General features: G+C 35.6%; 1 protein-coding gene across 16 annotated transcripts in view; it reads right to left on the bottom strand.

Moving 5' to 3' along the window:
* Positions 1 to 781: 781 nt before the first annotated feature.
* The window catches only part of LOC105228936 (kinesin-like protein KIF13B), a 66,202-nt gene continuing 42,006 nt past the window's right edge, over positions 782 to 24,977 (bottom strand). For 8 of the 16 annotated variants that reach the window (XM_049450666.1, XM_049450668.1, XM_049450670.1 and 5 more), the window contains exons 10-23: positions 24,222 to 24,368; positions 23,982 to 24,023; positions 22,175 to 23,837; positions 21,968 to 22,113; positions 21,294 to 21,320; positions 17,683 to 17,782; positions 17,519 to 17,614; positions 13,242 to 13,256; positions 5,557 to 5,616; positions 5,057 to 5,397; positions 4,907 to 4,979; positions 2,688 to 3,557; positions 2,210 to 2,500; positions 782 to 2,128 (exon numbers count right to left, since the gene is read on the bottom strand). In XM_049450666.1, coding sequence (XP_049306623.1) covers positions 2,049 to 2,128; positions 2,210 to 2,500; positions 2,688 to 3,557; positions 4,907 to 4,979; positions 5,057 to 5,397; positions 5,557 to 5,616; positions 13,242 to 13,256; positions 17,519 to 17,614; positions 17,683 to 17,782; positions 21,294 to 21,320; positions 21,968 to 22,113; positions 22,175 to 23,837; positions 23,982 to 24,023; positions 24,222 to 24,368 — 3,951 coding nt within the window. In that variant the 3' untranslated portion in view covers positions 782 to 2,048. The remainder of the gene's footprint in view (positions 2,129 to 2,209; positions 2,501 to 2,687; positions 3,558 to 4,906; positions 4,980 to 5,056; positions 5,398 to 5,556; positions 5,617 to 13,241; positions 13,257 to 17,518; positions 17,615 to 17,682; positions 17,783 to 21,293; positions 21,321 to 21,967; positions 22,114 to 22,174; positions 23,838 to 23,981; positions 24,024 to 24,221; positions 24,369 to 24,977) is intronic. The other 8 variants (XM_049450674.1, XM_049450675.1, XM_049450676.1 and 5 more) reach the window with 8 other exon arrangements.

Genomic DNA, 24,977 nt, shown 5'->3' with positions numbered 1-24,977 from the left:
AGCAACAAGAAAAGCTCCGGTTCCTACGACAAACGATTTCTATCCGGTAGAGGTAAGCTCCGCAGCGTTCTTTATATTTATTTCAGGAATGCTTTCGCTACAACAACGACAACCACTGCAAGAGAGGCTCAACGGAGGCATTTCTTTCAAAAAAACCAGAACAATTACTATTTAGTTTAACTAATTTGTAGGCCTGTTATAGAACTGTCGGATTTATAGCACTTGGCTGAATATAAATCCTGGCCGTTCGGGATATTTACACCCTGAACAAGTATATTAAGCTTGCCACGATATTCGTAACCTCCAAGATGAAACGTCAGAAACCCTATAAAGTATAAATATAAACGATCAGCGTGACAAGCTGAGCCGATTTAACCATAACCGTCTGTCTGTCTGCATATAAACGAACTAGTCTCTCAGATTTTGAGACACCGATCTGAAAATTTTTCACCCGTTCTTTTCTTTCAAGAAGCTGCTTATTTGTTAGAATGGCCGATATCGGATCACTATAGCATATAGCTGTCTTACAAACTGATTGATCGGATTGAGGTGCTTGTATGGGAAACTTTTTTATTCGAAGAGGAATATTCACGAAATTTTACACAAATTATTATCCGAAGTATAGCTACTATTTCCGAAGAAATTGTTCAAATCGGACCACTATAACATATAGCTGCCATACAAACTGACCGCTCACAATTCTTGTACGGAATTGTTTATGATTGCGAAGGGTGTTATAGAGTCGGTGCAAGCGGAGTTAATGTTTTTTTTATTATTATTATTGTTGTTGGTTCATTTTTTCCTTACTTTTATTATTTATTGAACCGCCTGTCAAATGATTGTCGTAAAGACATTAAATATTTTAAACAACGCAATTCCCGCTGAGGACAACTCAATAAGCAACACATCGTTCAATATTGAAAAAATAAAAGAATATTAACAGAAGAAAAGGTATTTTATATACAGTTATTTTCCTTCCGCGCCTTTTAACTTCGCATACTTTACTTATGCACAAACACACACACAAACAATAAAAATTAAAAAGAAATAAAAAAAAAAAACAAATGGGAAAGAAATGCGCGTACTAGAAAGCGCAAAATCAACTTTACTTGTTCAAACTACAAAACGCACAGATTTCATTAAATTACGGTACATTTAATAATTATTTGCTTTTTTTTTAATATTTTTTTAACTGCCCAGGACAGCACTACTACGACGGCAAACACGTTCTAACGAAATGGGCGATTTTTGTTTGTTGTTTCTTTGTTTTTGGATGGAATGGGGTTGGGCGGAGTTTGGGAATGTGTGTGGAACGTGTTAACTACAATAAATTACAATCAAGGGGTCACAACGTGGCTGTACAATGTGATTATTTTTAATTTATATATAAGTATGTATGTATGTATGTATGTATGACATATTATATAATATAATACGTAATTATGTAATATGTATGCAATTGCAATTCGTTTGTTCGTTCTATGAAGCATACGTGTTCTTGTTGTTTTCTTTTTTTACGCATATAACTGTATATGCGTGCTGCATGACTTGGCGGTTTGTGATTTCTATGCTTCTATCTCTATTTTTTTAACCTCAAAATGTTTACTCCGTTCGAGCGTTCGTTGCGCACGCTACGCGCGGCATTTTACCAACGCAGCTGACATACAAACATACGCCTCGGTTGGTTGCTGCTGTCGCTGCTGCGTTGCCACTTAAAATGCTGTTGAGCGTCGCTTGAAACGTCTCGTGTTCGCATCGACGGCGGTGACGTGTGCCGTGGCCGTGGCCGTCACCGTCGCGACATTTGCTACGGCTGCTGTGCTGGTTGCACGCAATTTGGTGCATGTGCGCGTTGGTGCAGCAGCTCCTCTGCCGCCATGTGCTGCATTTGTTGGTGTCTTTGCTGCTGCTGCTGCTGCACCAGCTGTTGTTGTTGTTGTTGCGTTTGCAGTTGCTGTTGTTGCTTTGGCAGCAGTGGCTGCTGTCACCAATGTGGATTGCTTGCAATTAGCCCAGCGGTGCATTTGATGCGAACATTTTGGATATAATCATTTGCGTGACGACGCGGCGCCACCGACGCTGGCCAAGGATTCGCCGCGACTCTTTGAGCGTGTCATCATATTTGTGTCTAGGGAGAGTCAAGAGAAATATTGTGTGTAATAACTGTATTTTAGTTAGCGTGTGTGAGTGGTGGGAGTCTGCTGCTTACCTTTGCTGTTGCTTTTCTCCGCTTTGTAGGCGCGCATGGCCTTGCCACGTTTATCCAATATCAATTTGTCGTAGCGCACAAAGATGCCATGCTTCGGTTTGCATTGGAAATATTGTATGCCCTGTACGGTGCCGTCATTCTTGCCCGTCGGCGTGTCCAGTTCAACGCCAATCCAAGTGCCAGCTTGGAAGTGTGTGTTGCCGATGTAGCTGATGACGCCGCTCGTGTTGTAGGGACGTATTAGCACCGACTCGCCAACTAGCACCCAGTCGGGTAGAGAGGCTTCGGTTTCTGAGAAGAAACAAGAAAAAACTGTTTGGTTAGATAAAAAAGTTTTCCATACGAGGACTTGAGTTGGACAGACATGGCTAAATTAACTCAGTTTGGATCATTTATATGTACATATATATACTTTGGAATCTCTGACGTTTCCTTTTGGATAATAATAATGCAAAAACAAAAGCTCTCCACTTCATACCTGCATCGAGTTCCATGCTGCCGGTCATCGAAACATTCAACCGATCATTGGACGCCGTCAATATGCCCTCCATTTGTGCCACAGAAGCACGTTGTAGCTGCGCACGCGACGCACCGCCATTGTTGTTGGTGCTTATGACACTGCTGGACATGACGTTGGCACCACCTTGTGGTGGTGTCTTTTTGCGACGCACCACTTTGCCGGCTGGCAGTTGGCCGCGTACAATACCATTACCTTCTAACGGTTGTTGTTGCTGCTGTTGTTCAGCTTCGTTTGTTGTTGCTGTTGTTGTGTGATTTATCGTCTCATTGCCATTTTGATTGTCGGTAGCAATGTTGTTGCTAATTAATGTTGCTGTTGTATTTGTTGTATTCTTATTATTCTCACTATTGTTGTGATTGTTAATTAACTTGGCCGCTGCTGTTGTTGTTGTTGTTGCGCAATTGTTGTTGTTCTTCAGTTCAACAACATCATCATCGTTTATGGTGTTTGCCACATAATCACCGTTATCCGCAACAACATCTATCTCCATATCCATCTGGGCATTGGCAGCGCTGTATTGTGCTTTTGTTGTTATGTTTGGCAGCTTTGCATTAGTGTTGTTGGCCTCATTGTCGTTGAGTGTGTTGCGTGTTGTTCTGATTTCGTTAGTCGTCTCGGCGTTTGTTGCGCTTTCTGGTGCTGACTTCTGTTGTACTGGCGATGGATCGCTTTGCTCGTCGTTTATCGTCGAATGTGCTGTCGTTGTTTGCGCTGGCTGTTGTTGTTGCTGTTGATTCTGCTGTTTGTTATTGCCATTTGCCTTTGGCATGTCTTTTAGGAATGGATTGAAGCGTGTTTGCCGGTTGGGTGGTGAATTCGAATGAAAGTCTGCATGGAAAAAACATAATAAATATGGAATTTAGAGACGTAACGGTATTCTTTAATCAACCCTTTTCATGCATTACGGATAACTTATGAGTTATTAAGAACAAGTTGTCATATCCCAAAAAGAGGTTATGTTTTCAAGAGAACAGTGAGGTTAGAAACAGGCCCTATTATTATAAAAAAAACTGTTGTGGTTGTTGTAGTGGCAGAAATCTGTCGACTTGACAGTCTTTGGGTAAATAAAAATGCGGATCCGTTCCGGTTACATAGACCCGACTGTCGTGGGAAAGGACACTCGACTGTCATAGGAATAATTTTATACTATTTTTATGCTCTTGAAACATGTTGCTACAGAGTATAACAGTTTTGTTCACCTAACGGTTGTACATACGTTTCACCTAAAGCTAATCGAGATAGATATAGGGTTATATATACATATCAAAATGATCAGGATGACGAGACGAGTTGAAATCCGGTGACTGTTTGTCTGTCTGTCCGTCCGTGAAGGCTGTAACTTAGCAAAAATGGAGATATCTTGATGAAACTTGGTAAGCAGGTTCCTTAATACAAATTACGAGTTCGTAGAAGGACGTAATCGGATCAGAGCTAGAGTAACTCGGACTGACGTATGGAACGACTCGGCACATTTTACGTCGAGATCTTGATTTGAAAGCGGAGAAAATACATGTTGTGCACGAACTAAAGCCGCTCGATCTTTCCAAGCGACAGCGCTTCGCCTTATGGGCTCTTGAAAAGTTCCAAGAAGCTTCGACGTTTTCGAGCCAAATTTTGTTCAGCGATGAGGCTCATTTCTGGCTCAATTAGTATGCAAAATTACCGCATTTGGGACGAAGAGCAACCTGAAGAGATTCAAGAGCTGCCATTTCAGCCAGAAAAAAACAACGGTTTAGTGTGTTTTGTGGGCCGGTGGAATCATCGGTTCATATTTCTTCAAAAATGATGACGGTGGGAAAGTAACCGTCAATGATAACCGACTATTTGGTGCCTGAAATTGAAGCTCATCATCTCGGCATTTGATTTCAACAAGACGGCGCCACTTCCCTCACATTGCATCAATCAATGGATTTATTAAGAGAACATTTCAGTGAGCAGACTATCTCAAAATTTGGGCCGGTCGATTATCCACCAAGAACGTGTGATATCACGCCGTTAGACTTGCTCCTGTGGGCATATGTAAAGTCTGAAGACTATGCGGACAATCCCGCTTCGCTTCAGGCCTTGGACCAAAACAGTTACCAGTCGAAATGCTCGAGCGAATCAACGAAAATTGGACTTAACGGATAGACCAACTGAAACGTATTCATATTAACTTAACCCCGCTAACGACTCACCTGGTGTCTCATCAATGCTCATTGAACGCATAGAAGCGATATCATCATTCGTCAAATTGCTGCACGAAACCGCCTAAATTAAAAAAAAGTAGTTAGTAATTCGCAGCTGGGAAGAATATAAAATAATATTTAGTGCAAAATTCAACTAACCTGCGAACCATAGCCGCTCGATGTGGACGAACTCATGCTGGGCGTGGCCAGTCCGGTTAAATGCTTCATATTCGCATTGGCACTGGACGTATAACTTAAGTAGCTGTGATTGGAATGATTGCTGACATCCATGAATGAGTCCATGGTCTTCGAGGCTGTCAGGCGTGAACGTGTATGATAATTATTCTGTTGGTTCTTCTCCTGCTCGTACTCGTTATTGGTGTATTCCGAGTCGCTATAGCTGTCTTCGGGCTCCTCGGCGAGTGCACGATGCACGCCGAGCGGCTCTTCGTGTAGTGTGGTCATGCGCATGCCCAATAGCTTGCTGGTAGCCGGTGAAGCTGTGGGTTGTATGGGTGTAAATTAGCGGTATTTATTAACGAATGTGTGATAATTTGGTGCAAAGTGGCAAGTGTGAAAATTTAATACGATTTTTGACTTAAAAGTAAATATTTATTTTAAGTGTTTTGTTTAATTTTTTGTTTTTGTTTGACACCTACGCTTGGTCGGCGGATTGCGTTGATTGAAATTCAAGTTCAAATTCAAGAAAGTTGGACGCGCTGCATTCCGAAATGAAAAATTGCATTTGTTATTAGTATTTGCTTAATATATGCATGCATACATATGTACATACATATCACATATGTATATATATACCACATATATATGTATTGTTGTTGGGGTTATGGCGATTATTCTTCATATGTGTGGCAGAAACACAAAAAACTAAACTAAAATCACTTTGCTTTTGTTGCGGTGAACTGCAGTGGCATCGACAACAACAACAACAATAACAAGAACAGTAACAAACTAAAGATAACACACAACAACAATTCAAGGCGAAATTGGTGCGTGCTGCAAACAAACGCTAGGAAATGTTGAATATTAACAGTGTTCAAGTAAATTTCCACTAGAACTCAATGACGATAAATTAGAACTAAAAAATCTAGATTATAATCCTAAGTAATAACTAGAAATGCTAGAAACGTAATGCTACAACAATTAAAAATGTATGCGCATACTCAAAATGGTTAGGTCTTTGCTGAACGGCTAGAAATAATTTGGTGAAATTGAATTACAACACCGAGGTGAGTTTTAAAAATGAGGCGAAATGATGCTCGATGTGTTTGGAACAAGAAATTTTTTTAAATTCAAATCATAATTTTGTTTATGCACAAAATATAGCGCCAGAACATATTTTAGCGGCTGACCTTCAGTATTGACCTTTCTCCCAAAACAACTTTTAAATAATCTCGAAATGTTATTCAAAATAACATAATTGATTAAGACAACATAAGATGAGATAAGACAAGATAATATAAATAGATGAGGATTGCACCGCGACCCTAGGTCTATTGTGCCCTCTCCTAAGTCTCCAACGACCCAGCTGGCTCCAGCATCTTGATAAATTCCAATATACTGCCAGGTGCTAGTGAAGTGATGTGATCTCTACTTGGAAACATGGATCTAAAGGGTTTTATGTTTCGTCTGCAGACTGTGCTGTGCAATCAATTAGCAGGTACACTGTAGGTTCAGGCTCCCTGTCGCAGAACCGCCAATTTGCACAAGAACCTAAGCCCATGTTATACAAGTGCTTCTTGAGCTCACAGTGCCTAGTGTAGAATGCGACAAGTAGCCTAAGTTTGTTCCTAGGGAGGTTGATTACATATTTAAACCTGCTGCGGTCTGAAGACAAGACCACTTTATTTCAGATCTATACAGATCTTTCCATGTTTTTCAAAAGCAGATTTTGGTCAAAAATATTATAAAAATTTTCGAAATCATTTTGGTTCACTACCGAGATAATTATCTACAGCCTAGTTACTATATACATAGCTACATTGTAGTTCGGTGTTTCGAAGGCACAGTGATGTATTTTTGCACCAATTTTTCCAAAATTTGTTTATTACAAGCGAAGACCATAAAATTTAGATTTGCACGTGATGAAAACGAAATTATGGTCGACATATGTAAAACTAGTAAGAGCGATATTAACCCGTGCTTAGGTTAAGAGGTCGATCCCAACAGAAATCTAACTTTGACAGCTTAGAACAACGGAGAACGCGTCTATGGCTTCTGGTTTGGCGAAGGTAAGACTTCTGAGATGTTTTAGCCTCAGTCGTGGAAAGGATGGACAATGGAGGAAAAAGTACCTAGATCTTGCCACTATAAGCTCTTCCATACAACTTTGACAGCTAGCGTTCGGCTATTGTACAGTGTCCAGAACGAACCCAACGATTACGGCTAAATAACTTTTGCTAAAGATAAGTAGTTTAGTTTAGATCTTTTGCCAAAAGGATATCGCAGTTGCATAAGAGCCAGTGACTGCTAAGCGAATTCTCATCTGAGTAAGGCTTTGCAGTTGCCAGTCATTCCGCTGTGACCAGACATTCAAACAAGTTTATAGATGAAGTAACTTGATGTTATTTCTAGCGAGAACAAACACTCCTTGATTAGCTTTGAGCGCGCAGTTAGCAAGCTCAGCGCCAGTATTGATAGCCATGTGCGGAAGGATGGAGCCATGTGTTGTAGTTCATGGGAGTGAGTGAGGAAGGTGCCGCTGTCCAGCTGATTGATGTCCACGTTAGAGTAAAGATTGACATCACCCCCACCCAAGAAATGCGATGGACGGGATAAGGACTGAGGCGAGTAGGTTCTTGTGGCATTTACTACAGTGGCCATATAAAGCAGCGCAAATTCACTGTGGGATTTGTGGTGGATTAACGTCTAGCCACAATCCGCATCAAAGCGCAGTTTTTCAACATATCTCTGATTTGCGTCCACGCTTGGACGGAGGAGAAGTACGAAGTGACTATGATGAGCGCTTGGAGCGCACCTATGACAGCTTTCCCCGCCACGATTTTAAAATCGTGTTTGGCGACTTTAACGCCAGGATGGGCAAAGAAAGTACCTTTGGTAGTCAGTAAATTCAAAACGGGTTGAAGCTGATCGACTTCGCCGGGGCCCGAAATATTGAAAAAGCCACGTACCATATCGATCATGTTGCGATAGACGGAAGACACGTCTCCAGAGTTTTACACATGCGTACGCTTCGAGGTCCTAGCATTGGCTCGGGCCACTATCTTGGTGCAGCGAAGATACGCACCCGTCCCTGTGCAGCAAAAGCACTTCAACGAACGCAAGGGCGGTTCGACGTCGAAAAGCTGCAATCACAACCGACAGCTAAACGGTTTTCTACTCGGCTTGCACTCCTGCTCTCTCAGAGCACTCGTCAAAAACTCGGTATAAGGGAACTGTGAGACGGCATTTCAAACTCCTTACGTACAGCTGCAGACGAAACCATTGGTGCGTGAGTACGAAGAGCTTAACAAGCTGTCCGACAGGGGTAATGTTCGAAAATTCTATGAAAAGATGCGGTGGCTAACAGAGGGTTTCAAGACCGGAACATACCCTTGTCTGTAATGATCACCCAGTGTTGATCTAATGACTGATGCCCAGGACATACTGAAATTATGGTTTGAACGAAACTATGAAATGACATAGCAAGATTATAAAGGTTCAACGATATTGAATCAAATCGCAGATTAGATCTAATTGAGGCCAAAGGGGCCTACCTACAACCTAATCTAAATTACCTAGCATAAACCCTGCCTGAACGTGAAATCTTTTGACAAAATTTTACAGGTTTAAAGTTTTTAAAACCTGTCAAATTGAAATTAAAAATTTCAACCGTTTCAAATTTCCCGTTAAATTCCCAGGTTGATGATAAGGCCGCACGACACTGCCTACAAGTGTCATTTACAATGTCGACCTTAACATTCCATACTCACATAAATCATAATCAATCAACATACATAATTTATAGAAATGAGTAATTTAATACACATAACGGTATGTACTAATAGATGTAGTTCTCGCTTATTTACATCGATGTGTGAACTGACATTAATGGTGTAATGGTGAATGGAGCTAACAGCAAACTAAATTACCGCAAATCAATAACGTTACAACTCGGTAAATACGAAAAGAAGAGGAAAATAAATTTAGTTGCATAAATACATATGTAAGTAAATTACAAAAAAATGTTTCTATGTTTAACGGTAATTTCTATGATTTATGAGTATTTCGATTGGAGTGGAAAACGAGTTGGACAAGACGACGTTTGACTGCAATTTCATTAATAACGGTATTTGCAGTGTTGATTGCTGAATGGACGCTGCAATGTAAGATTTGTTATTGTTTTGTAGATAATGGTAGACTGGGCTGGACTGGACTATCATTGAACGGCATTTGTTGTATGCTCAACGGCACAGGTGGACTGCCAGGTATGGCTGTTGCTCGGGTATGTTTATAATTTCGGAATTATTTATCAATTTGTGGCCAAGTAATTGTTCGTTTATGACACTGACAGTGACACCGCAACCCATTAACCGTTATAAAAATGGTTTTTCATTAATAAAAAGGCAATTAACGTCAGCTATAATTAATTTTATAGCAAAAGCGTACACTATAATATTTCATAAGCGCTCGTTTTCGCCGTTACACACACATACAAACTTATATGGTGCCAAAGGATTTTGGGTTGCTCGTAAAAATTGTATAGCAATTGCTGAATAAAGGGGGAGGGGTGTTTGGTGGTCTTGTAATTAATTGCTGACCCATAAACGCACACACATTTACATTTTACAGGTGCGTGTGTGTGTATGTATTTGCATGTTTGTTTACAGTTATGACTGATTACAGTTTGCGCAGCTTGATTGGCTGGACTGTCGTGTTGATTTGCCTTTGTCCACCTTTTTTCAGGTAAATAAAACTCCGTAGCACTCATTTCACAATGATTAATTGGCGCAGGAAACGCAGGAGAATTGAAGGGCATACTAATAACGGGGGTTTATATGCAAGTTTATATGTATTCGTGTATATAAAAGATGTCATTCAGCTAATATAAACGTTGACATTTAAAAAAACACAGCGAATTTAAGTTGAATATGGTATCGGGTAATCCAAGTAGAGGTTCTTTTTCCAAAGCCTTTTTTTAACAGATAAAGCGTGAGTCGTGTCAAGCTGTGAAGTTACTTTTGTTCAGTATTCTTTGTCATTTTACAAATTGTTCAACTTTATTATGAAAATTCACGTTCATCTATAAAGAATGTATTTCGCACGCAGTGAAGAAAATATAGCAGCCGCAGATGAGAGTGTACACGAGAGGAGAGTCGATTCGACGACGTTCGCAGCAACTCGGACTGACGTATGAAACGACTTGGCACATTTTACGTCGAGATCTTAAATTGAAAGCTTTTGTACAGCTTATACAAGAACGAAGACTCTCGACTTTCTCAAGCAACATCGCTTCGCTCTATGAGCTCTTGAAAAGTTCCAAAAAGATCCGACGTTTTCAAGCCAAATTTTGTTCAGCGATGAGGCCCATTTATAGCTCAATGGATATGTATACAAGCATTTGGAACGAAGAGTAATCTGAAGAGATTCAAGAGCTTTCATTTCATCCACAAAAAAAAAAAAAAAAACGGTTTGGTGTTGTTTAGGGGCCGGTGGAATCAGCGGTCAATATTTCCTCAAAACTGATTCCGGTGAGAACGTAACCATCAGTGGCGACTGTTATTGTGCCATGATAAGCGACTATTTGGTACCTGAAGTTCAATTAATTTTTGATCTCTGCGATTATTGGTTTCAACAAGTCGGCATAAATCAATAGATTTATTAAGAGAACACTTCGGTGAGCAGATAATTTTACGTCTTGGGCCGGTCGATTGACCACCAACATCGTGTGATATCACACCCTTAGAATTTTTCCTGTGGAAACTAATTCTGTTTCGACTCAGGCCTTGGAGCAAAACAGCACGCGTGTCATTCGCCAGTTACCATTCGAAATGCTCAAACAAGTCATTGAGAATAGGACTCAACAAATGGACCATCTGAGACGTAAGCGTGACCAATATTTGAAAGAGACACCCCTCAACAAGTAAATACAAAAAAATGTTTTTTTTTTTCGAATAATAAACATTTCCCATTAAATATGAAGTTTCCGTGTTTTTCCTTTAAAAAAGTTGGGAACCTCAAAATGGATCACCTTTAATGAATGAATTTAAGTGACATCTCAATTGAAACCGAGAGACGTTAAAAAGCGATTTTGCATGCCAGAAATGATGCTTGAATGCTGAAAGGTTAATAGGTAGGGTGGCTGTCAGACGTCGCATCTAAGCATTTAGAAGGCTCATTGTGAAACTACTGGGACTAATATCGCCTCACTCTGAATTCTTATATGAACGAAAATTCTTTTCCTAAACAATTCCCACGATAGCCGGTTGTAGGTTACCGGAATTGACCCGGATTTTATGCGACTAAGGGCTGTTTATCCGAAGACCTAACACCGTTTGGAACGGTAAGTTAAAGATTTTATATTATTTTACCATAAAAAGCTTTTCATTTGCAAGATGTTTTGTAATCTCCTCTTTTTCTACCTTGTGACAGCTTCTACAATTAGATATTAGATAGTCGAGTTAATATCTAAAAGTAGCCAGCGGCATATAAATTCTCCCCTCCTACTGCTGACTAAGAGCAGCTAGAAAAAAGTTCCAATAACAACAGAGGTAAAAAAAAGTTGATACAAATTGGACTATTAGCTGAGCGAATAGTAGGATAAGCAACAAGTCCGTTCCCACGACAGTCGGGTCTACGTAACCGGAACGGAATCGGATTTTTAACAGGCTAAGGACTGTCAACTCGCAGAATTCCGCCACTACAACAACAATAATATAAGCAGCAAGTAAATGTACTTCTTGGAAGAAATGTTGAGATGGAAGTCTGTTGTTAGGCTTTAAGCCCGATTGGAGCTCATCAGCAGCTAACTACAATTCACAGTAATAAAAAAAAGAGTCGAAAAAGCGGCTCACGTGTAGTCCATTGTATTTTGTAATCAGTAAGGAGAACATCAATGGACTAGAAGCGGATTTCTTCTCCATACGTAATTATTTTGTAGTCATTTTACAATGAACTCCACTTCACATGATAAAAAAATTATTTTAATGTTAAAAAAATACATAAAACATTTTTAAAAACTAAAAATATTTACACGAAAACAATATTTCAAAAAAAAAAAATAAATATTTACAAAAAAAAAATTAAAAATATTTGTAAAAAATATTAAAAATATTTGTAAAAAATAAAAAATTGGTGTGAACAAAAAACATTCGATTTTATTTAGTTAAAATGCAGCTATAAAACAGAGTTGCCAACTAAAATGTGCTACAATCAACTAACACTAATTCGGCTAAGTGCTCAAATAATCAATGCAACAACATTCATGAGATGAGATGATGGAGGCGAATAATGCATAGACACCAATGGGTGATGAAATGACTCGAATGCGGGTACGAACGAAAGGCGTACGAAATGAGCGGGAATTAGAGAACTCGTATGTTGGTTATGTAGACACTAGCTTGCAACTGCGATAACCTGCGCTTCTTGAGGTTAGTTTCAATACGGATATTTATAGTATTTTTTTTTGTAATTTTTACACTGACAGTACATACAAACGCTTGTAGACAAGTGAGCGCTAAAAGGCTAGTGTGATTGTGTTAATTTTTTTTTAAATATATTTTTACGAGTGTGTCTGTGTGTACGAGCACGATGACGCGCACAACTCGGGAGGATAACTAGTTATGTACTAAGTATATAGCAACTGGAGTTATACACATACATACATATTTATTATGTTCAATGGTGTGTATTTATATAAGTTTTAAAGTTGTTTGTAAGAAAATAACGGTGCATTAGTATAGAAAGAAGAAAGAGATGGCACAACAGACGAGTGTGGTTTTTTACAGTTACGACGCGTTTGATTTGATTTGAGTTGAGTTTGTTTTGTTGTTATTATTTTTCGTGTAATTGATTATCTACTAGTAAACAGTTAGTATGACATGTAATGTTCAATTTGTTTTTGTTGCTTTTAATAATTTTCGTTTTCTTACGCAAAAGTTGAATATTTTGCAAAAAATGTATAAAAAATTAATAACTGTAAACCAACGTTACAACAAATTCAAATCAATTCAAATTAGTTAATACTGTTATTTTTGCATTGTGAACGAACGAACGAACGAGCGAGCGAACGAATGAACGTACGAACGATTGACGATTGTTGTTTTCGTAACTAATTGTTTGTTGCTTTTTTGCTAGCTGCACGCTAATAATTGCTTTTGTTGTTTACCTGACAGAATAGAGCCTGATGTTTTGGGTGAATTTATGCGTTTGATTAGTTGGTCGATTGGTTGGTCGGTTGTTTTGGTTGATTGGAAACAGAAACAACGTTGCATTAGAAGGAGGTTTCAGGTTTCGAATGAGTTAAACGTACAAAAACAACCAAAAGTGCGTTAGATAAGCGAGTTGTAGTTACATAGTTGTTGTAGTAGTTGTTTTTTGATTATTTTAATTTTTGTTTTGTTTTAAAAGTTGGAGCGGAGGAGCAGAAGTAGTAAGTACAATTGCAGAACGCGTTTAAAGAGAGCGATGTTAAGCGGTAACAAAGAGATAGAAAGTAATAATGATAAAAAATAAGTGTTAAAAAATTTCAAATTAATTATTTGAGCATTGAGATTTGCTTAAATTTTAAAATTAATGCAAAGAAAAGCGAGTTAATGGAAAAAAGTTAAATGGCATATAATTTTAGTTTAAGTTTGCTGGGTTTGAACAAAATTTTTTTAATTAATCTAAATATTCTATGTACTTATAATGTTTCTGATTATAAAAAAATAATATTTTTTTTTAACTTTTTTATAATAATACTTTTTTATAATATAATATTCTAATTAAAAAAAATATATTTTTTATCCCTTTTATAAATAGACTTATGACTATTTCTTATAAACAAAATATAGCACGAAACTACAGCTAGTGATGTTTGGAATATGACAAATAACAATTCGCTGGGACTTAAAGGAACTTCGTAACAAAAAAAACATAAAAAAAATAATAAAAAAATAAAATTTAGTTTTGACATCAGCTAAGCAACTTATAGCAAATATTTATAACTATATTATACCGATAATCTCTGCCAAATTTCGCGAGGATATATTGTCAATTGAAAACGTTTTCCTTACATTTGTATGGCAGCTATATTCTATAGTAGTTCGATCCGAACAATTTATACGGAGGTTACAGCTTTCACTAAAACAATGATCTGTGCCAAATTTCGTGAAGAAATCTTGTCAAATGAAAGTTTTCCTTGTAAGGACATGTTTTTGGTTGTTCAGTTTGTATGGCAGCTATATGCTATAGTAGACCGATCCAAACAATTTATACGGATATTATAGCTTTCACTAAAACAATAATTTGTGCCAAATTTCGCGAAGAAATCTTGTCAAATAAAAAAGTTTTCCTTGCAAGGACATGTTTTTGGTTGTTCAGTTTGTATGGCAGCTATATGCTATAGTAGTCCAATCTGAACAATTTATAAGGACACTATACCTTTTCATAAAAGAATAATCTGTGCCAAATTTCGTGAAGAAATATTGTCAAATGAAAAAGTTTTCCTTGTAAGGACATTACGCCGCCTAAATATAGGCAACAAATTTTTGTAATTTTGTATTATTATCAGTAAGATAAGACAAATGATAAGAATTGCACCGCATTCATCAGTGCTATGAATTATTATTTTTTTGTGTGGCTAATTTTTTTGAACTATAATTAAAGCTTTATGCCTACATTCTGATTTAAGTAGCTCCTAAATGTAGGCAACGATCTGTTTTGGCAGTGTTCAAACATTTATTTACAGCAATAATGTAGATTATATGGCTTTTTAAAACGAGAAAAATATAAATAAATTTATTTTGAAAATAAAAAAAATCGGTGGTCTCACATATTTTTTGCGAAAACTTGTAAAATATTATTTTAGAAAAATTAATAACCTGCAAATAACTCGGTTATATATATTTGGCGATGTTATGAGTCTATAAACTTTAGAAGACTTAAGAAGTGACTTATTTATTACTTTTTAGCAAATGCGCCTGAGTGTAGGCAATACCTTATATATTACGGGTGTATTAAACTTAGAAGAAAGTGGCTTGTTTATTATTTTTCAGCAAATGGGTATAGAGGTGGAAATACTTTATATGTTAGGAGCCTAAAAGCCTAAGACATAAGACGTGGCTTATTTGTAACTTTTAAGCAAAGGCGCCTAAATGTAGCCAATACCCCATATGTTATACATAAACCTAAGAAGACTTTAGAAGTGGCTTATTCATTACTTTATAGATGATGGCACTACCTTACATGTTGTGAGTCTTTAAATCTTAGAAGAAAGTGGCTTATTTATTACTTTTTAGCAAATGCGCCTGAGTGTAGGCAATACTTTATGAGTCTATAAACCTTAGAAGACTTAAAAAGTGGCTTATTTATTACTTTGTAGCAAAGCCGCCAAGATGTAGGCAATACCTAATTTTGTTTCACTAAATGTAGTATAAAAACTTTCAAAATGAAAGTTTGCCGCATAAAAAACTAAATCGAACTAGTAAATTACGGTTTCGTGTAGTTAAAAATAATCTTAAAAAGTGTACTTATATATAAAATAATTAAATAACTAGCATTTTTTAACTAAAAAAAAATACTTGTACAAAATATATTATAAATATTTTGACCTCATTTCTTGAATATCCTTAAGCATATAACATAAACATTTTTTTTTTTAATTTTAAATTTTTTTTATAAATTTTAAATTTTTTTTTTAATTTTCAACTGCATCGTTATAAATGTTTTTGGAAATATATATTTTTGCTAATTTTTCGATGAATGAAGTAAATGTTTTGAGATGTACGATTTTGATGGACTTGATACGTTAAAATAATTACTTTTAATTATAATTATTTATTTTAGTTTTTTTTTTTGTTTTTATTTGCAGAACAAGAAAGCAATTCATCAAATGCTTTAGCGAAATTTGGAAAAGCTGCATAAAAAACGGGGAAGCGTGTACATAAAAAGTAATGATTTGCAAAAGCACGTTAGCTATATATGTATGCATATATTATAACGGTTATACGTATAAAGTATGAAAAGTGAAAACGTACAACTCAATTACAGAGTGTTCTTACGGCAATCTTAAAAAGTGATTTTTTTTCAATACAAATTTTTTTACTTTCAAAACTGCTGTGGCAGGAAAAATGAAGGGGGATAAGGTAATTGGTTGACAGAACTGTGTGTAGATTGGTTGATAAACCGTTAGCAACTACAAATTGCATTTAAAATGTAGGATATATATAGAAATAGCGCAAGTAATGGTTACTACAGAAGTTGGGTTAGGTTGGGTTGTTAATGAGCGCATATTACTAGTGTTGATAATCGAAAAGTGGGGTTAGATATTATTTTGGCAGAGATTTCGACTTAATCTTCGGCTTATTAGATAAAGTGTTTTGTAGGAAGCAGGCAACACAGGAAAAGGCAAAATTTTTTAAAATTCGAACTACTGCAGCGACTCAAACTACCATGAAAGTGTTGCCAAGTTAAATAACTTTACAATAAGAAGAGTACGAGCTGGTATGAGAAGTCAAAATCTCGCTAAGTAATTTAATTAAGAGTTATTTTTTGAATTTTTGACATATAATCGACTAACTTTTGAAGAAGGAAATGTTTTTTTCTCAACTTTAGAGATAATATACGAAAAAAAATATTTTGTAAAGTTACATTTACAAAAAAAAAAATGAATGGTAGTACTTTAAAAGGGTGGTTTTGGGCTACTTTTCAAAGCTTTTTAATTTTTTCGAATAGGCAATAATTACTTCTCTACCATTGCCACTGACATTAATTAAATTGTATACAAAAAGTAGACTTTGAAAGTTAAATTCTCCAATATTGAACGGCCGTTACATATAAAAAATCTAAATGACGCTATGACCTGGTTGAAACCGACTAGAACACGCTAGGTTTTAATGAATACTAACATGATAAAAAGCAGTTTTACATTTAAAAAAATACTATGGTTACTAGGTTGGGACCTAATATTAAAAAGGAGAAAATCTAAATTAAGAAATTTGCCAGCAATTTTTTTTTTGTCGAAAAATGCAGTTTAAATTTTGCGCACAAGCAAAATTTGTAGCTACAATTCTTACATAATAAAAGTGAAACCAGAAACTAATACGTTAAACTAAAAATTACGCAAGTGGCATATTTTTGTAGAGTTGCTTGTCAAATTATGGGTGAAAAAAATACAAATTATGCACGAATTTGCGTGTGAGCAAAAGGTGTCAGAAATGACAAAAGAAAATTAAAAAAAAAATTAATTAATTAACAAAAAAATTAATTAATTAACAAAAAAAAATTTATTAATTAACAAAAAAAATTACAAAAAAAATAATAAAAATTTCTAAAATTATAAAAAATATTAAAATTTGAACAGCGCTTGCGTAAAGAAAAAAATATATATATAACTCGACTACAGTTAAAATATTGTAAATTGAAAATAGCGCTGTGCTTGAGCGCACATAAAGCCGTTCTTACCAATGCCAAATGGTTTGCAAGGCGGCTCGTCATTGCTGCCCTTGCCGCCAAAGCTGTGGCGATTGCGTGTGCCAAAGTCGCGTATGGCTGGATGTGCTGAATGGAAAAAATATAAAGAAATATGTAAATATATATTTCATTCCACTTATATAGCTTTTAACTACCTGGAAACTTGGAGTTCAGTGTTTGATTGTTGAGATCGGCGAAGGACTCGGAGCGTCCCACATTCAGCAGCGACTCCATGGACGCATCGAAACGCATAAGCTGCACAAGAAATTTTCAAATGGAAACAATATTGAATTACATATTATTTATTATGTGGTTTCCTTCAATAAAGTACGCTATTTATATGTGACTACATAATATAAGTTGACTACTTGCTTGGTAACATTACTTATAAAAAAAAAACTAAATACAACTAAAAAAGGAAACGGGTATCTAAAAAGTTTGTGTACCAAAGTAATTAGTAATTAAATATAGTTAAAAAGAATGAAACAAACACATACATACATATAAAACACACACATTTAAAAGTGTCACATAAAAAGTGGATTCGAAAGTGCACCTTTTGGGAACACTGAAATTTTCGAAGTGTCGATTATCAGTTTGTGGTTGTTTTTCCCACACTTTTTTCTTTTTTTTGTTTTTTGAATTGGTGATTAATGTATCATTTGCATTTGTGCTGCTGTGGTGAACACTTACGGGTTAAATTTACAACTTATGCCGGGTGTAATTCAGTAAACTAAGTAATTACGAGTATGTAGATAAAGTAAATACTTACGGTTTTTAATCATTTTTAAAGCTTTTTTTTTTCAAATTATTATATATATTTTTTATTCTTTATTTGCATAAACACCGCTTCCCGGTTATAGCCGGTATATACGATTTAGTAAATAATAAAAAATTAATGAAAAAGTCTCTGTATATTAAATTTTTTTGCTAACAAAAATTATAGAAAACAAAAAATGCTAACTTCAGTAGCATAAAGCTTTTGTACACTTCAGAAATACAAAAGTTTCCTTATAAGAACTTGATTCCGATCGTTCAGTTTGTATGAGAGCTATATGCCATAGTTGCCCGATCGGAATAATTTTTTTAGAGAATTTAGCGATGCCTTCGAGAACAACTCATGCAAAATTTCGTAAAAATATCTCGTCAAATAAAAAAGTTTTCCATATAAGGACTTGATTTTCACCGTTCAATTTGTATGGCAGCTATATGCTAGAATTGTCCGATACGAAACATTTCTTCGCAAATTGCACCATTGTATTCGAAAATAATCTATGTCAAATTTTGTGAAGATATCTTCTCAAATAAAAAAAATTTCCATACACTTTGTTCTGATCATTCAGTTACTATGACATCTATACGCTATAGCGGCCAGATATCGGCGGTTCCGACAAATGAGTAGCTTCTTAGAGAGAAAAGAACATGATCACAACTTCAGTTCGATACCTCAAAAACTGAGTGACTAGTTCCCATACGTAAGGACAGACGGACATGGGTAAATTGGTTCAGCTCGTCATGCTGCTCTTTTATATATTAACTTTATAGGAAAAATCACCAATTGTTGTTGTTGGAGCAGCAAACGACATTCTATATAATAATTTTGAGGAATTAAACCGAGTGAACAGTCAATGGTCAGTGAAAACTCAATGTCTGTTGGAGATTACTTTAACTCGAGTGTCGGAAAAACGGTACTCTAAGTGTGCATATACCAAGTCACCTGATAATTTGTATATTTTTTCAGTTAGCAAAATTAATGTATAATTAATTTTGAATAAAAAAAAGATAAAGAAATTTAATTAAAAAAAAAAATAAAAAGAAATAAAAAACTAAAAAAAAAAACAAAAATTATTTAAAAAAAAATCAAAAATCATTTATTAAAAAAAAAAACCAAAAACACTGTAACGAAAAATTAATAGTAATAAATGTATAAAAATTATTTTAAAAATTCAATATTCAAAGAAAATTACTCAATTTATTTAATAAAAAATATTTATAATAAAAATTTGGTGATTACCTTGACCCGAATATCGGGAAAACGGTAGCCTAAGTGTGTATGTAAGACACAGAAACTTTATTGTTCAATATTAAAAATTTAGTAGAATTAAATTTTAAAATATTTTATAAAAAAATAACAACAAAAATATTAAAAAAAAAATTATCGACAAGTTTTATGAAAATCTTAAAAAAATGATTGAGAAAATATATATAATAATTATTAAAAAAATTGTAATGAAAAAATAATAATAGATATATAAAATAATTAATAAAAATTATCAATTCATTTAATAAAAAATATTTGGAATAAAAAATATAAAATCATAATAATTAAAGAAATTTTTATAAGTAAAATTATAAGTAAAATTATAACAAAAATTATTAAAAAATAATTTTAAAAATTTTATAAAAAATAAAATATTAAGAAAAATTTATTCAATTTATTTAATAATTTTATAAAAAATAAAATATTAAGAAAAATTTTTTCAATTTATATAATAAAAAAATCATTTAATAAAAAAATATTTTTAATGAAAATTATAAAAAAAAAAATAATTAAAAAAATTATAAAAGAATTTTAGAAAATAGAATTACTTAGAAAAAAAATATATTGAAAAAATAATAATAGATGTATACAATTATTAATTTAGTAAAAAGAAAAATATTTATAATAAAAGTTATAAAAACATTTATAAAAAAATAATAATTTAAAAATATTATAAATAATTTTTTTTTAATAAATCCGAAACTAGTTTATGAGAAAAAATTATTAAAAAATTTATACAAATAATTTATAAAAAAATATAATATTAAGAAAAATTCATTCAAATCATTTAATAACAAAATATTTATATTAAAAATTATAAAAACATTTATAAAAAAATAATAATTTAAAAATATTATAAATAATTTTTTTTTTTTAATAAATCCGAAATTAGTTTATGAGAAAAATAATTATACAAAAAATGTATACAAATTATTTATAAAAAATATAATATTAAGAAAAATGTATTCAAATCATTTAATAACAAAATATTTATAATAAAAATTTTAAAAATTAATGCAGATGAAGAAGATTATTTTTTAAAAAAATCCAAAAATAGTATATAACAAAAATTATTAAAAAATGTATCTAAATTATTTATAAAACATATAATTATTAAGACAATTTTTTTCAATTCATTAAAAAAAAATATTTATAAATAAAATAATAAAAGGAGTGTAAGTAATCGAGCAGATTATTATCGAGTAGAAAAAAAATGTAACATAAATTAATTTTAGATTACATTTTTATACATATTTGCTAAATTTTATATTAATTTTGTATTTGTTAATTTTTTTTTTTAACTCAGCACTATTTTAGACATTCAAAATCCAAGATTTTTTTTAAAATTATTTGTATTTTCAATTGGAAAAATTTAGGTATAATTAATTTTTAATAAATTATAAACAAAATAATAAAAAAATATAAATAAATATTTAAAAAAAAATAAAGAAATATTTTAAAATTAATCAAAAAAAAAATTTATACTGCCGGTTTTGGATCACAAATTCATATATTTAAGCCGCTAAAAATTATTACTTTTTGTTGTTGCCATTAGAACGACACCACAGCGGCGCTAAAATGCCACGACAACACAGAAAAGCAAAAACAAAATAATAAAAATTTTTATCTTATTTTTGCCTGCCTTCAAATCCACTTTTAATGCTTGACTTTGTTTTTGTTGTCAAAAATGTTTTCAATTTCGTTTTGCACACTTCGCATACTTACACTTGCAGTTGTTGTTTCTTTAACCGTCTGTTGGACAGACGGAGAGTTACAAATTAACGGTACATTTACGTTCAACGTATATCGAATGTGTTTATGTGCAGACGGCGGTTATTTCATAATTTTTACGCACCAATTAATATTGCAACAATAAATATTGTTTGTTTCAATAATTTTTTTGTTGTTTTGATTGTTTTTTCAAATTTTGTTGTTGGTGGTTAATAAGTTTGTTAATAATTGTAGTACATAGGTGAGGTGGTAGAATTCAAATTTTGTTCGACATTTGGTGAGGACAATACACACATATTGATTCAAATTTGTTTGGTTAAGTTTTGGTTATTTGTTTTTGTAAATATTTTTTTTTTTTAGGTGAAAGCGCAAAAAAGTGAGAAAAAAGAAGAATTTTGTTTTAGAGCTTGGTAATATAGTTCATAGTTACGAATTCAAATTAGTAATCGGTTAAATAATTCATATACACACACATACATATATGCAGTGTAGTACATATGTATGCGTATGTAGTATAGTAGAAGCAGCTAAAATTGTGATACGAGAATTTGGCGGAAAATAATAAAGCTTTTGTGTCGAAAAACACAACTAACTACGATGTGTCTGGTAGTGACTGGTGGCGTAGCTACGAATAATTGTGAGCCGAAAGCTTGCGTGGCATACAGTACCTGTGAGAAGTTGGGCACGCTGACCGTCTTGCGCATCGATAGCGGCTGACCGTGCGCAGTCTCCAATTCTTTGACGGCGACGCTTTGGCGCAAGCGATCGAGCGTCAGTATGCTCTCCACGGCGGAAACGCCACGCGTGTATTTTTCTAAGCACAAAAAATTAAATTTAATTAATATATAACATAACAACAACAAACGACCACTCACCGATGTAGGTTTCGCCATCGCTTGCGGAGCAATCGTCGCCGCTGGCGGCCAGTTGAGCCAAGGATTCGCGATCCTCCAGCTCTTCGGATGCTTTTGGTATGTTGGAGACCACTTCGTAGGTGACGCCCGTCTGCAGTATGGCATTCTCGCCGCGCACCAAACGAAACTTTTTCAAGCGATCGGTAATACTTGGACCTTTCTTTATGTTTATGCTAATGCGTTTGCGCAACACCAAATCCATGGGTGCTGGATGTGAGAGTCGCACAGTGGTGCGCAGGATCAGGTAGACGCGCTCGTTCGCTTCGGTGACACGATTCAAAGCTTGACTGTCGTGCATGGACGAGTCCCAACTGGCAATCGAGCAGACATCCTTTTCGAGGTGTTGTAGTATTTGTAGCGTGTAGAATTTGTGTCCATGCTCTTTGGAGAGTATCGAATTTTGACCGGCAACAGAGAATTCGTCATTGGTATTTTGCGCCGACATATCGTCGGCATTTAGATCGAGAAACAAGACGGGCACGTGCGGTTCCATGCCAGCTGGTGGTTCCCAAGAGGCTGGCGCACCCGGTATGCCAGAACCGGGTGCGGGCACCAAAACGGCATTGCGTTCCTCGGTCAAGGAGACCCACTGGTGCACCAAACTCAACTCACGTTCACGTTCCTCCTCGGTCTTTTCCTCTTTCTTGATTAGTTTCTGTATCTGCTGATCGAGGTAGGAGCGTCGGCGGCCGAGCGCTTCACTCCAACGCTCACGCAGTACGGTGAGATCTTCTTCTTGATACGAGTCGAGTGGTCGCTGTAGACGTGAACGCACACTTATGCTACCGATTGCAATATTTACTATGGACTGACAGATGATCGGTAAGGTGCCGGAGTTTTGTACCGGCTTGACGCGCACATTTACGCGTCGTTGTTGGCCCTGACGCAACTGATAGATGCCACCGGTGAGCACTTCGGTGCGATTTGTCACCTCCACCGGCGAGTATTCACCGTTGTCATTCAGCTCATGTATTTCCACCCACAATTCGATCTTACGCGACAATTCCGCCCAGCGGTCGACTAGCGAACGCGCTTTAGCCTGCTGTTGCTCCACTTCCCAGCCTTTGGTCTTGGAGAAACCGGCGCTGCGGTGACCCCAAACCTCAACCGACAGCGCACCCTCAATACAGTGCTCTAGGAATTCCTCATTTATGGCGACGGTGAAGTCCTTGGTGTGCTCAAATTTAAATACTTTATTCTGATCGTGTGAGGGCGCTTCGGCATTGATTACTGGAACCACCGTCTCTTGGTGGCCCCAAAAGGTGTACTGGCAAAAAACGAAGTTGGATAGCGAGAGCGGCAAACCGGTGGCGCTCTTGATTGAGACACGGCAAGTGATTTGATTGGACATTGGATCGACGGGATCATCGTATTCGTCGCGTGAATCGGTCGAAGACTCGGAAATCGATTCGCACATGCGATCTTGTGGCATTTGACCGGCAATGCGTTGTACCTCGACCTGAAGTCGGCCAGCAACTTCACCTTGTTGACTTATAATGGGCGTATGATAATCCAGCTTAACATCGTGGAAGAGTACCTCAAGGAATATATTGGCGACACCGATCAGATTGTGATTCTCCTGCGACTCGTAGAACGGATCCAACGATTTGGAGTTTTCACTCTCCTGTAAATGGAGCAGAAGTTAGTAAAAGGCTTCAATAAATTTGTAGTTGTGTGTGTTGAAATATTAGGGGTATGCAAAGGAGAGAGAGAGAGAGTATTTGGTAGGCATATTCATGTGGAAGAGTATGTAGTAAGTAACAATTACCTCATCACTATCTTCATCGTCGGAGTATGTTTCAACGACAGGCTTTATTATTTATTTAGTTAGTTTTTTCGAGCAGTGTGTTTTGAGCGAATGGCAATGGGTTAGTTAAAATGGAGAAATGCAGAAATGTTGAAATGGAATAGCATTGTTAGCATACATACATACAAACTGGCTTATTTATTTATACAAGCTTTGAGAGCGCATAGAAGAAAAGAAATGCGTGGAGTGTGGCGAACTTACCAAGCCATTCAAAAGGCGCTCCTTGTGCTCCTGATACATTTCGCGCATGTCAATCAGCTTGTTCTCCAACTTCTCCATGGTCCAAATTTGACTGCCGGAATTCGTGCGTTTCACCAAAATGGCTGGTTCGCTGACGAAAGCGCCGCGCTGTAAAGCAAAAATAAATGAAAAGGAAACATTTAAATAGTTGTTGGAGAGAATTAAAGAAATATACACACAATATGTACTATATATAAAGGAGCAAAAATTCGTTGTGGGAGAAAGACTTATTCGTCGAATCCCAACAGTTAACTCCGGCGGATAACCGTCTAGCCACAATCCGCATCAGTTTAAATTAGTAATCGGGAAGGCCCTCTCCGAGCCATTTGATACCAAGCGAACTTTCAGACAAGGGGCCTGCCTATCGTAGAATCACTCTTGCCAACATGTGCTACTTTTGACTGAGTCGACCTTAAGAGTGTTAACTTCGAAGTCGTAGATAATTTCGTCTATCTTGGAACTAGCATTAACACAAACAATAATATCAGCCTCAAAATACTACGCTGAATAACTCTTGCTAACAGCTGCTACTTCGGACTGAGTAGGCAATCGAGAAGTAAAGTCCTCGCTTGACGAACAAAGACCAAACTCTACAAGTTACTCTTCATCCCGTCCTGCATTATGGTGCAGAGGTTTAGACGATGACAACATCTGATGAGTCGCCGTTACGAGTTTTCGAGAGAAAGGTTCTGCGGAAGATTAATGGTCCTTTGCGCA

This window comes from Bactrocera dorsalis, chromosome 3 (genome assembly GCF_023373825.1).
Source record: "Bactrocera dorsalis isolate Fly_Bdor chromosome 3, ASM2337382v1, whole genome shotgun sequence".
NCBI classification, from domain to species: Eukaryota; Metazoa; Arthropoda; class Insecta; order Diptera; family Tephritidae; genus Bactrocera; species Bactrocera dorsalis.
This window is presented reverse-complemented; position numbering and strand designations above follow the sequence as displayed.